The sequence below is a fragment of the Phyllostomus hastatus genome, unplaced genomic scaffold (genome assembly GCF_019186645.2).
Source record: "Phyllostomus hastatus isolate PE091 unplaced genomic scaffold, TTU_PhHast_1.1 phas_contig_58, whole genome shotgun sequence".
Taxonomy (NCBI): domain Eukaryota; kingdom Metazoa; phylum Chordata; class Mammalia; order Chiroptera; family Phyllostomidae; genus Phyllostomus; species Phyllostomus hastatus.
The window spans coordinates 16,840,013-16,854,153 of NW_025333916.1; the positions used below are offsets into that span (position 1 = coordinate 16,840,013).

At 39.1% G+C, this 14,141-nt stretch overlaps 1 protein-coding gene across 3 annotated transcripts in view; it reads right to left on the minus strand.

Annotated features, from left to right (window-relative positions):
- Positions 1-14,141, minus strand: part of MSH3 (mutS homolog 3) — a 137,591-nt gene that overhangs the window by 120,985 nt on the left and 2,465 nt on the right. For all 3 annotated transcript variants that reach the window (XM_045848096.1, XM_045848095.1, XM_045848097.1), the window contains exons 3-7: positions 11,079-11,299; positions 8,197-8,412; positions 5,638-5,754; positions 5,237-5,354; positions 3,238-3,383 (exon numbers count right to left, since the gene is read on the minus strand). In XM_045848096.1, the coding sequence (XP_045704052.1) occupies positions 3,238-3,383; positions 5,237-5,354; positions 5,638-5,754; positions 8,197-8,412; positions 11,079-11,299 (818 nt within the window). The remainder of the gene's footprint in view (positions 1-3,237; positions 3,384-5,236; positions 5,355-5,637; positions 5,755-8,196; positions 8,413-11,078; positions 11,300-14,141) is intronic.

Genomic DNA, 14,141 nt, shown 5'->3' on the forward strand with positions numbered 1-14,141 from the left:
ACTATAAAACACTGTACAAACAGTAGTTGTCATCACTAAAAATAATGAAGTAATATGTTCCTAGTAACCTGGCCAAAGTAGTAGTAGTAAATTACTATTCAATTCTATAAAATTAATAAATAAACAGTGTAACATTTGGCCCTGGCTTGTGTGGCTCAATGGGTCGAATGTCATCCTGCAAGCCAAAAGGTCGCTGGTTCATTTCCCAGCCAGGGTACGTGCTTGGGTTACGGGCCAGGTACCAAGTTGGGGGCATGCGAGAGGCAACCAATTGATATTTCTCTTGCACATCAATGTTTCTCTCCCTCTCTTTCTCCCTCCCTTCCCCTCACTCTAAAGATAAATAATAAAATCTTTCCTAAAAAGTATAACTTCTGAAAAAAAATCAAATATAACCAACTCTGAAAGCACCCCAGGTAGATTATCTATCCAGGGAATAACCATGATAACTAAAAGCCACCCCTTAATACCCCAAGCCAGTAATAGCAAAGATAAACTGGAAAAGATCATGGTTTAAAAGAGGTGAAAAAAATTCTTAAGCAATTTACCCAAGGTCACAGGGCAATAAAATAGCAGAGCCAAGAGTTATGTAGTCTGACTCCAAGGCCACACTCTTATCCACTACGAACACTTAAAAAATGCAGGGAACTAGTTACATACTGCATTAGCTCACAGCAAAAAATATAGCCAGTCCCTACACTCACATGTGGCTGAAGGAAAGTCAACTGATGCAGCCTCTTCTGAAAACAGTCTGACATTTTCTAGGAAAGTTGAAAACATCCACACTCCATCACTCAGCAATTCCTGCCCTAGACATGTACTCTTGAGAAACTCAGACACATGTACAAAAAGGGTTTATAGCAGCATTCTTTGTACCAAAACTGCAAAGAACCCACATATACATCACCAAAATAATGAATAAACTGTAGAACATACAGTGAAACACAACATAGTAACTGATCATGGAAGAACTACTACCGTAAAACATGTAAATAAATCTTGTATACCACTAGTACTTTGTAAACAAAAGCAGCAAACCCCTCCCCAAATACATGCCATATGTTTACATCTGCTGATAGTTGAAGGTAGTAACGCTGAAACTAAAAGCAAGGAAATCACCGTCACACAGATCTGGACCACGGCTGCCTCTGCAGCGAGGGGCCCTCCTGCAGGCAGGGTTGTACTTCCGGACCTGGGTGCTCACCTCACGTTACACTGTGATTATACATTGTTTCATGCATTTTCCCCTCTTGAATATTTTATAATTTTTAAAAATTCTTCATTTTTGGTTTAAGCAACCTCCTGAATTCTAGCCCAAAGGCCTTCCTCCAGTGCCCAGGTAGCTGGACTAAAGTACATAAGTATACATACGTAAGTTTACCTCCCAATCTACCAACCAAACATTTACAAAAGCCATTTATAGAATTTCAAGTCACAATGTATCACACAAACACCCCTTTGCTTTTTTAAATCAGAGAAATGGTTTCTATTGTAACACCTGCAACATCTGTCACCCTGTGTGCGTGACCCTGAGAAACCCAAAGTCAGCCTGTATGCAACGGCACTGCCCAGACAGACGGCACAGGGACTGACCACAGCGGCACGACCACAGTAAAGCCTTTGACTTCAGATTGTCAACAACCGAGATGATGCCTAGGTGGTGACTGGGGAGTATGTGACACTCGTTACAAGAACAAATCCAGCAATGAGAGTACTGAGAATAAAGGCAGGAGAGTTCCACAGCAGCCACACTGAGCTGCAGAAGCTGGGGCAAATTCTGAGTGCCTTGTCCAATAAAGAGTTGGATGCAGGAGCCTGAAGCTCAGAAGACAGGTGCAGCCTGGGCCCAGAGCTCTGGATCTCATCAACCCAAATGGGGTTGCTGAGATCAAGACCAAGTCCCAAGAAAACACCTAAGATGCAAACTACCGATTCTCATTTTTCTCCCATCCCAGTTCATACACTAAGGTCAGCTTTGGCAGTGGGCCAGAGAGTGTTTCTAAAAGCACTCAGTTATATACTATCAACTCTGTTCTTCAGTGTCAGGTAAATATAAAATAACACATTACCAATGCTAACTCCTAAAAGCAAATAACCTTACTATTCGTAAATAAATCCAACTGCCCGTGGCTAGAAGAAAGTGCTTCTTAAGGATAAAAAATCATTGAGAGCCACCAAATAGTAATGCTATTGGTTAGAAAGGCTTACTGGTTAAGCAAACATCAAGTCAACAGAGTTAAACAGCCAGAAACAAAGTATTAAAAGGTCCTTTGGAGATACTTGGGCTATAAGAATTTTTGTTGATATTGCAGCTAATTTCAAAGAAAAAAACAGAGAAAATTAGTTATTACTTGGGCAAGGAGTCCTACTTTTGCTTGACCTTCCACAGATCAAAGGAGTCTAACAGTCCTGAGGGCCCTACAAAGGCCACAGTTTTGCACAGAGTCCAGTCGGTCTGTGAACAGGCAAACTCACTCACAAACTGCCTGGAGACAAGATCGACAGAACTACTATTCACAAGTCACAGTTGTCTGGAAGACTGGTTGTAAATATTCATAATACTAATTAAATATGAAGTTTTATATTGTCCAACTATCATTTCCCCTTCCTTCTGTCCTTCTCTCCAAATCTATACACAGCAATCCCATAATCATGTGTTAAATTTCAAACCTGTAGAGCAGGGGTGTCAAACTCATTTCCACCAGGGGCCACAACAGCCTTGCAGTTGCCTTTGAAGGGCCGAAATAATTTTAGGACTGTATAAATGTAACTATTCCTTAACTGTTAAGAAGAAGATAAAATCACATTCCTCCCTTTGAAGGCAACCTTGAGGCCAATGTGGCCCCCAGTGAAAATAAGTCTGACACCCCAGCTCTAGAGGAAATCTATAAAACCCTTTGCTCTCCGTGTATGTGTTGGTTTAGTGTTTTATGCTGCCTTCTGCCGTCTGTATATTGTTCTTATTCATGCCCACCACTGTGTCTGTCTTCAACCCCAAACTCCTAATGCATACAGACAGAAACTATCTAGATCTCTCATGGCATAGAGTGCCAAGTAGCCATATGAGAAAACTATAACTAGTGATTTAACATATAAAACTATGAGAAAAGCTTTTTTAAAAGTAAAATTACTTGAGAGAATACTTCATCAGACATCCTCATTATAAACCATACGTGACTACTCACTTCGAGATACCATGAACATCTACCATTTACTCTTCACCTACCAAGTACTTACCACGATTCCAATGAAAACGTTCCCCTTTTTTTTAACCTTAGCATTTTCCTCATTTTCACAGATGCACAGAAGATAGCTGGTTGAAGTATCCGTCATCATCTCATCAATATTTATAGCATCATCCAGCTGGACTAAAGGATTCACATGTAATAATTATTAAAGAAAAATATATGCTACTTTCCATTAATATTAACTATTTTCTCCTTTAAATTATAAGTTCATTTTTCCAGGCATTTTTACTCTGTAAAAATCTTAAGGGAATAGAGGGGATAAATGGTGATGGAAAAATAACATTAAAAAATAAATAAACAAAAAAATCTTCCACACAGCATTCATTTTGCTGATCTACTCTGATCGCAGTTCTAGGCCTTCTGTTCTCTAAGACATACGGGTCATGAGGGCAGACAACTATTATCTTATGACTTCCAAAGGGCCTAGGAGAGCCCCTCAGACCTTGTGGAACTCCAAATGTTAACCCTCTTCTTTAGACTTGAATCCTTAACAGTTCCCTAATGTTTAGTCCTGTAAGTCAAAGCATGAACTCACTAAAATAGCATAAATTACCTTCCTCCTTTAAAGTGCCTAATAACTCTCAGAAATAGCAAGACAATTTTTAAAGACAGGAGAAAACCAAAACAGAAAACAGAAACACACACTTGTGTGTGTGCATGTGTGTGTTGAGTCCATTAATTAAATTCTCAGGGATAAATACTGATTTTAGAGGAGGTCAGTTTGGGAACATCCAATTTGGGCACCAGCTGATAAAAGCTATGGTAGTAGCAAAAGAGAAGCAGGGAGGGGTACTGTTTTAGGAGCAGGCTTCAATTAAGAGGCTCAAGTTCAAGAAAAAGGAACAATAAAATTACCAGAGTCTTACAGACTGATCAGCTTAGAATAACGCAGAGCTATTGATGGTTTAGGGTCCATTTTTAAGTGACAGCCATTCCCTATTCATAATATTGATAGAACAAAACAGTCTTCCTAATTTGGGTAGGACCTAAGCAGGTCTCTAAATAAGCAGATATGTGATAAACTGAAACAGAAATATTACTTTCATACAGTATCATTAAGACCTTCCCCGTATTTCTATTCCTTAAGGTTTTTATTGTTTATGCTATTATAGTTGTTCCAGCTTTTCCTCCCTTTCCCCACCTCCACCAGCCCCGCCTTCTCCCCACCCCAAGCCCGTCCCCACATTGTCTGTGTCCACGGGTTGTGCACGATGTTCTCTGGTTGATCCCTTCTCCGTCTTTCACCCCATCCTCCCCCTCGTATTCTTTTATTCTGAGACACCTGACTCCACCCCACAGCACAAACTTTAAAATACACCCTTATCTCATGTCATACATAATCATTTGGTTTTTAAAAATTAAAATAAATTTATGACTCTGCTATGAAAATCACTGTGCTTCAAGTATCTCATTGAATTTATAAACGACCATAAATTTGGGAGCGATCATTCTGCAAACTAAGGGCTCTTACAAAGTGAGAAAGCTTCACCTATAATCTATTCTAAAAAATAATATGGTTTTTATAAAGCTAACAATTAATGAAGATGGCCTACGTTTTATAGGTAATTTACTGTGTGTTGACTTTTTAGTTTTCTTTTCTCATTTTGAAGTCAGTAACCTATTTTTCCGGTCTTGCCTCAGGAAGATGTGGAGGAGCTTATAAGCCTCGGCTCCTCACCACTGCCCACCCACACGGGTCTAGGAAAGACGTGATTTCTAATCAGTTGCTAACCTGCCTTTATCTATTATCAGGCTGTCCTTTCTCTTGCTCTTAAAGTGTGATAAACTCTCCTTTTACTATGGCATTTGGGGAAAAAAATGCTTGTTTCCTGCCATTACCAACCCACAGCCCTTCAGGAGCACACTAATAAAAGGTCAAAGTAACTCATTTCATCAAAAACATACCCAAAGGACAGTTTTTTTAAAAATGCTACTTAAAACAAAGATTTCTGAAATTTAAGAGGAAATTTCCTATTCAAAAAGGATATCTTCTCCAATAAGTGTAGATTTTGTATACAGAGCAGTCAATTTCCGGGAAAAGAGTGAACTTTTGTTGTCCCCAATGGCCTTTAACGCTGCTGTTTCAGTTTGCTTCACAACTCCCACCTTCGACACAAACAAGAAATATTAAATATCAAATGCGATAAATACTGTTTCAAAATATGTTTGGAGATATTAAAAGGTCAATTCTGAAACACCACAGTTTTTAAAAATTTTACCTAAATATCTATTATGTTAAAACTCATGAAGATATAATGCTAATAATTATGACATAATTTCATTTCCCCAAAATGCCAAACTCCAAAACCAATCCAAGCTACCACCTTACAAAATATGTTTTCACTCTGGGTCAGATCCCCTAATCTCACAAGGTGAAGCCAAAGCTGACCTTATAGCCCTTTGCCACAAGGCGGCGTACGTGAACAAACAGTCTGTGAGTAGGTATGCTCGCTGTCATAAAGTTGTGATCTAAATGGCAATAAATATTGAGCTCCCGGGCTGCAATCTAAAAAAATGAAAAAGAGAATATCAATAAATTTCTATTTCAAGATCCCCTGCGTGGTATTCGTTCACTTTGTTAAAAGCCCATCAAGGTATACAACGTAGGATTTGTGCCCTTCTCTGTCCGTGTGGCATTTCAATAAAAAGTTTCAAAGTCGTTCCCTGTGTAGAAGCCTACAATTTAAGCTGGTATTTTCGGCAGTTCCCATGGCCTAACCTCAGGGTCAACATCTGTATCTACAAATGACTCGGAAGAATATGACAGGTCTTCTTCTATGTCCTTAGCTCTATCAAAACTTTAATGTGCTGGGCTTTCCCTGTAATGGAGTTAGAATAAGAAACTGTAATGGAATAAGAATTTAATACCATAGCACATGGGAATAATTAAAAATTAGGAGATATTAAGGGTATGGATACATAAATTGTAAACTACTGGGACAGAGGGTATCTTGAGGAAGTGAGGAGAGAACCCCCTGGTCTGGTTAGCTAATTAACGATGCATGCATGATAGAAATGCAGAAGCGGGCACCACCACCTGCCTCCCTGCTCTTCCAGACAGCACCATGGCCCTGAGACTGCCCACAAGAGCCACAGAACTCTCACTCCAACATCCTCACTCCCCTAACCCACCCATTTCTGAAGTGTATTAGTTCATCACTGCAGGACAGGGCAGGGAAACATCAGCCTTTACTGTAGTTAAGGCTAGATATGTCGTCTGATCTAGAAAGAAGGGGAGTGAACAGCATTTTCTTTTACCCCTTCAGGTACAGGATGCCAAGTACATATTTGTTCTTGTCTGCAGGAAATATGCTGACTCTGTTTCAAAGTCTAACTTCATAATGCAGAGCATGGCATAATGCCATCTGAACTTTCCTGCCATGGCAGGACTAGAAAACTGGAAGAAAAAAAAGTTGGCCAAGTCTTTACTTCCCACCCATACAGCAGCAGAAGTGCCCCCTTGTCATTCTCTGAGGGTAGACAACCCAACCAGCCTAAAACTATGGAATCATCAAAATCGCCCAGGACTGCAACAAAAGCATTTCCCTAAGCTCGCCCTCAAATGCTCAAATTCACTTCTAACCTTCTTAACTTAGCCTACATCAAATATCCAAAATAAAATGCAAACCCAGCTTAGACAAATATAGCAAGATGACTAATATACAGAGACCTGAATGACTTCAATCATCTGTTGGTGTCTGGCAGTTAATGGCTGTGAAAATTCATAAATTAAGGGTAAACAGAGGAACTTACATCTCAAAAACTTTTTCTTGCTTGAGTCTTCATTAGGAAACAGATACATGATTACAGTACACACATTAACTGATTCATCCAATCAACTTCTGATGGATAAACGGCACCAAGCTAACGCCATGGAGAATAAGCACCAACATACCAGTAGGAACCCCTCACTTTGTTGCGCGTGGGTCACCGGCCAGCAGTGACCACGGAACACTGTGGATGGCTCGACGATAAACACGCGAGAAAAAACACCACATGCACAGAGACAAACTAGTTTCTGTGGGGAATTAGGGACAAAATGGCCACCCCCCCTAGTGGGGAGCGCGCTGATTTACCGTCCATACTTGCTTTTATTAGGCTCATGCTGCATAATAATTCAGGTAAAGTACAGTACTCATTAGGGGAAGTAAGGAACTATAGAAAACAAAGAACTCTGCCGGTCTATTGAGTTGGGGGTCAAAGAGCTGTAAGACTGAGGAACAAACTAACTTCCTCCTAAGACCCTTCTCATTCAACTGAGAGCATTCTAAACAAAGAAGGTTTCACAGTAATTTACATGTTCTTTCTTAGGCCTGATCACCCCCGGGAAATCCGCACTTCTCAGTACCGAGCTGTACCACCCTGTCATTGTTTCAGGCTTAGGTGGAGCAAGGGAACTAAGGCAACCGAGAGATAAGGAGATTTTCTTCCAGACGCTGAGAACTCAGGCTATGTCAAAGCCGAGGAGCGAGGGTCCATCACCCCCCTTTTGCTGCAGCCCCCCCAAGTCCTTCTTTTGGGGGGCCTCCCAAAGTGATCGTGCCTGGCTTAGGGTCGTTCCCCCATGGGGAATCTTACCCGTCTTTGGCTAACCGACCAAGCCTTTTGGGGGTTCAGTCATGAATAAAGCAGCAGAAGCAGCATTCCTGCCAGGGAGATAAGCTTTTGTCTCCTTGCTGGCTTACGGTTCTAAGAGCGTTCCCTTAGCCTTAGCTAGGCAGGGGTTTCAGCCTCTGATACCAGTCAGGGCGGTTCCCAACATCACTTCCTTCCCGACAAGTCTGGTGCTCACCAAGTTTGCATTTATTTTTAGTTTTTACTTTAAACCAGCATTTTTAAATTGATTATATTCACTTCTTCAAAAGGTCAGAAAACAAAACAAAAACACTCGAACATATTTAAGGCTGGACAAGAAAACCATGAACACAGGTTTGAAAAAACAACTTACCTCTGCATCTTCCCCAAAGAATCTGTACTTGTATCCACATTCCACACACAAAATTGCATCTTTCTGCTGCTCCTTCAGTTCTATGTACTGTAATTCTAACGGCGTGTAGATGCTTTTGGTCCTTTTGTTAGACGGTTTAGAATCAGAAATTTTCTGTAAGTTTTCATAACTCCCATGTGATGATCCAAAAGGACTGAGATCAGAAAGTGTAGTGTCCTGACAACCAAGAGATTTTTATAGTTGAAAAGGTACTAACCATAACATTAGTTCCCAGAAACAGAGAGGCAAATTTGACACAAAGCTAACCATTAGTGAATCTGAGGAGTACAAGGCAAATTTTTTTGTAGGTCTACAATATTTTCAAAATGAAAGACAAAAATAAATGGGCCAAACTACTGTATAATTATTAAAGCACATTTTAGAAGTCTAAACATTTTAATGTTTTGTGCACTTCTTTTTACATTTAATTTCTTTTTTTTAAGATTTTATTTATTTATTTTTTAGAGAGGGAAGGGAGGGAGAAAGAGAGAGAGAAACATCAATGTGTGGTTGGTGGGGGTCATGGCCTGCAACCCAGGCATGTACCCTGACTGGGAATCGAACCTGTGACACTTTGGTTCGCAGCCTGCGCTCAATCCACTGAGCTACACCAGCCAGGGCTTCATTTAATTTCATTAAACCTATTGTAATTAACATTTTTCTTTTCATTATTCATTTTGGGTGTGTAAGGCACAGTCAGCAGGCATGAACCTTCTCTTGCTAGTTGTGAGGCAGAACCACTTTCCACAAGCATGAGGACAGCTAAAGCTGCAATGTTTTACATCTCCAAGCACTGTCTAAAAGATAGTAAACCATATTTTGCCATGTATAATGCGCTCCAGCGTATGATGTGCACCCATGTTTTTTACCCAAACTTTCAGGAAGAAAACCTTTCATTTTAATTCTTTAATTCAATTATGTATTTATTTATATTTAGGGAAAAAACAGATTATTGTATTCTAGGGTATTATTTTGCATGCAGACATCGTTATTGCTTTCTAGAGTTACACTTTTAATAGATAAGCATAAATAAAAGAATTTATAAAAATATGTATATAAATAAGGAACTAGTCCTACCCATGTGTAATGTACCTCCTTATTTTTCCCTTAAAAATTTGGGCAAAAGAGTGTGTGCATTATACACAGCAAAATATGGTATTCCATAAATACTCTAAGAAAAACCATGATTAGAACTTTTGGAAAAGTAGTGTTGTCATTTACAGATTTTATTTTTTTTACTAAATTTATTGAGGTGACAGTAATTTAAAGATTTTAGTTCTTCTCCACATTTTTAATAAAAAACAGGCCCGCCCTGGCTGGTGTGGCTCAGTGGCCTGCGAACCAAAGGGTCACCAGTTTGGTTCCCAGCCAAACAAGTCACATGCCTAGGGTGCAGGCCAGTCCACAGTTGGGGGCATCTGAGAGGCAACCAATCAGGTTTCTCACCCTCCTTTCCCCTCCCCCTAAAAATAAATAAATAAAATATTTTAAAAAAACAAAAGAGGTCCATGTGTAATTTAATGACTTATAGTTGATTTAATTACTAGTATACTTCATGGAATAAAAATAAAACAAAGAACTTTTGGAAAGCATAAACCACAAGGTTACATTTTCAACATTAGTATTCCAGCTATCCTTATTTTTCCTGTATGAAAACCATAATTAATTCCAATTCACAGCTTAGAGCAAATTCCTTACTTATAATTTATTTATATAAAAGATAAAATGAGACAAATTTGTAGGATAAACTTAATTTCTAATTAATTGTCACTGTGTCACTGCTAGCCTGTAAAAAAATTTACCAACTACCCCTGGAATTAAAAATATAGCCTAAAAAACTAGCGACCAACAGGGGAAGAAAAAAAGAGAAAGAGAAATGTCCTCTATAACCCAGAGAGGGGAACTCTAATCCAAGAGAAAACCCAGAAAACATGTGCTTTATATTTGCTGAATGTTTTAGAAATTCAGCTTGGCTGGGACAGCAGGTATAGATGCAATTTATCTGAAAGTGTAGCCCAGCGAACTTCTGAAGATGAGCAATAACACAACAGTTAGGTATAGAGAGGTGTGGCAAGAGAAAAGTGGGTCAACATATCACACTGGACAAAGTATTTGCTTTCAATACTGATGTGGATTTTCTTCTTCATTTCCATGACTTTTATGTAAACTCCAGAAATACTACATACTGAAAAACTTAATACTTCAACAAATATGTTTCCTAGGAGGAAAAAAAAGTCCTTACTATAAAGTCCTTATTCACATTTGGAACAAGAGTAGGCACCCAGGAAAAAGTTTTATGCATATATGCAAGTTCAGCCTGAATACTTGAGCATTAAGCAACATTTTTTTTTTTACCACTTGGGGAAAAATACTTCTTAGATATATTGTACTCTTTCATATTCCCACAGATGGCACTCTGCACTCAATTTAACTTTGTCTTGACAACTCAGGGTAATCAGATTAATAAATGGAAATTTCAGAATCTATCAAGACTTACAGGGTTGTTGAATCCACACTAATGGTCCAAGGCACTGGGCATTTAAGTTTATTCAGTAGCTTTTTGCCATTTGTCTGTGTCCTTCTATGCCATCAAATACTCAGCTATCACCTGTAATGACATCCATCTACTACTTCTAAGTGGTTACTTCTAATTTTCTATGAATCAGAAATGCCAATAAAATAAAAATTAAAATGAAACGAAATGAAATGTAAAAGCTCCCTTAACTAATTCAGATGATCATCTAGGTGAGGGACCCATGCCGAGTGGACCCACAAAAACTAACGGCACTTCAGAACCTACTATTCATGGTAGTTGGGTATCCATCCATATAACTGTTACATACCTTTTGACTACTTTGAGATTTGGAATCTTCGGAAGAAACTGCATTCTTTGCACGCAGAAGATCGATATCATCAAAATCAGTACATTTTGGCAGAACTGCAAATCTCTCCTGAAGAGCTTCTCTCTGGACTCTACTTTGAGGAAGGGCGGAATCGCAGCAGAATTCTTTCAATTTTTCCAAAGACTTTAAAACAGTCCTGGTCTTCAGACATTTCCTTGGCTCTTAGCAAATCAGAAGAAAATAGAACAATAGTATTTTGTCTCATTATATCAATTCATAACCAGCATACGGTTTTTAAGGAAGGAGTTTTGTACTAAAGCAATGTAATATAAGCTATAGTATAAGAAAATGAAGAAACTTGGGTTCAAGGTAAAGATGGCATACTTGAAACACACATCTAATTTCTAATATCACTTGGTCCTAAAACCCCCATTAGAAACTACATGGTTTTGCTTTTTTTTTAAGCCATAAGCTTCTAAGTACAGAAAGAAAAGGAGAGATGAGACTTGCAAATGTAATATCTGAAGCTAGAAGGAAAAATGAATAAGCAACAACCAATTTAGCATAACTGAAAGCTAAATCCTAAATCAGTAGTGAAGTAAACCAAGAACCAATCCTATATTTACCACACAAAATGCTTAAAAGGCTCAGGAATTAGGGCACCAGTGGCACTGAAAGTGAAATAAAGGGAGGTTCTAAAATAAAGAGGATTGGTTCAAAGTAATCTGATCTCTAGACTGTCCTATTATACTCTAAGTCCAAGGGCAGCTGTCCTTTCTCACATGACCAGAGGTCTGGAGAGTTCTCTGGAAAAGGCAAACACAGGCACAGCTGAGATACTGAATTCTTGAGCATTAAGCAACATTTTTGCCTATGCCAGTACTATGCTTAAACCAAAAGAATATTAATGGAATACAGTTTCACTGTGTGCTGAGAAACACAGCCTCTTCTGAGAGTCTCTTCTCAGAACAGAGCCCTCCACTAAGGTAGAAGCTGGGGAGAATCTGGACTGGGAAATCTCACCAGCTCAAGGGGAAAGACCTAAAGATACTGACACCAAGAGTGCACTGAGGCAACGAAATCACTACTGCAGACACACCTGCTGTCCTGCATCCACAGCTGTGCTTGTGCCGTTCTTTCTCCATGATATGGCCTTGCCGGCAACCTCCATATGTCAAAATTACACTCATTCATCAAGAGCCATCACGAAGCTACCTTTCCCATGAAATGCTCTGCTAAATCCTCAACTTAATTAAAAATCATCTTTTCTTTCTCTGTGTTCCTGTGACAAGATCATCTCTCTCTACAGCAGGGTTCCCCAACCTGCAGGCTATGGACGGGTCAGTCCAGGCCTATTAGGAATCAGGCCGCACAGCAAGAATTGAGTTTGAATATAATGAGCTTGAATCATCCCAAAACCATCCCCCTTCCCCACCTCCATCCATGAAAAAAATTGTCTTCCAACAACCCGTCCCTGGTGCCAAAAAGGTTGGGGACTGATGCTCTACAACATTTACCACAGCCTGCCAACTGGCAGTTATTCATATGCAATCTATTCATAAAAGGGAAATGATCACTGGTTATCTGCTGTATGCCAGAAAAGATTATTTTACCCTTTAGAGCAATACTATTTAGGTAGCTACTATTATATATAAGGGAACTGGGACTGCACTCATCACCCATCTCTTACCTTCTCTTTTAAAGCAAAAACACCCTGAGGGCAAGAGCTATGTTTTGTTCATTTGTAAAAGTTTAAAACTTTTCTCATTTTTTAAAGATTTTATTCATTTATTTTTAGAGAGGGGTTAGGAAAGAAGACAGAGAGGGAGAGAAACATTGTTGTATGAGAGAGAAACAGTTGCCTCTCATAGGCCCACAACCTAGGCATGTGCCCTGACTGGGAATTGAACTGTCAACCTTTCCATTTGCAGGCCGGTATTCAATCCACTGGAGCCATACCAGCCAAGGTAAAACTTTTCTTACTTCTACTTAAACCTCTTTTTAGCCCTGGCTGGTATAGCTCAGTAGACTGGGTGCTAGCCTGCAAACCAGGAGGTTGCTGGTTCAATTCCCAGTCAGGGCACATGGCTGGGTTGCAGGCCAGGTCCCCACTTGGGGGTGTACGAGAGGTAACTGATCAATATATCTCTTGCACATTGATGTTTCTCTCCCTGTTTCTCCCTACCTTCCCTTGTCTCTAAAAATAAATAAATGAAATCTTAAAAAAGAGATAAACGTCTTTTTAGAAGTATATCTTACCTCTTACTAATCTCATAGCTAGAAAAATGTCTATTTGAGTCTCTTCAATTTTATATATTCATCCTATTTACTATTACTCTCAAAATATGTACTTGAATCACTATTCAAAAGTATAACTTTGTATATTATACAAGGGCTTCCTTCCTAAGAATACAAAAAAACTTTCTCAGGATGGAGGTGGGGTGCAAATCTTGCAAAAGAAAGAATATCTAAAACTAACCTGTTATAAAAACTTGAGGTGATGGGGATGTAAAGTAAAGAATAGAGAACATAGTCAAGAATATTGTAATAATTATGTATGGTACCAGGTGTGTACTAGACTTATCAGGTGATCACTTTGTAAATTATATAATTGTCTAACCACTATACTGTACACATGAAACTAATATAAAATAACATTAAATGTCAACTGGGATTGAAAAAGAAAAACAAAATTTGAGGTGAACTGGCCAGCAACTCTCTGGTTAGTGGACACTTCTCTTTTCTGCCCATAATTTTTTTTTAAATAAACTGTCAAGTTCATATTTCAAAAACTTCCATGTCTATGGCCTTATTTCCACAACTTTCAGAGTTCACTTGGCTGGATCTGGATAATGTGGACATAGGGACAAAGACTTTGTGTGTTGTGCAACCCCTTAATGGCTTAATTTCATCCCCTCCTCCTTACCATCCTATCCTACACTACCCCCACCACTGACAAGGAAGGTTCCTCCACAAAGCTTCATTCTTGAGCTGTTGTCAGTTCAGAAAGGCTTATGTTGGTTCAGGTATGGGGATAATGAAGATAGAAGCATTTGCCGTCTT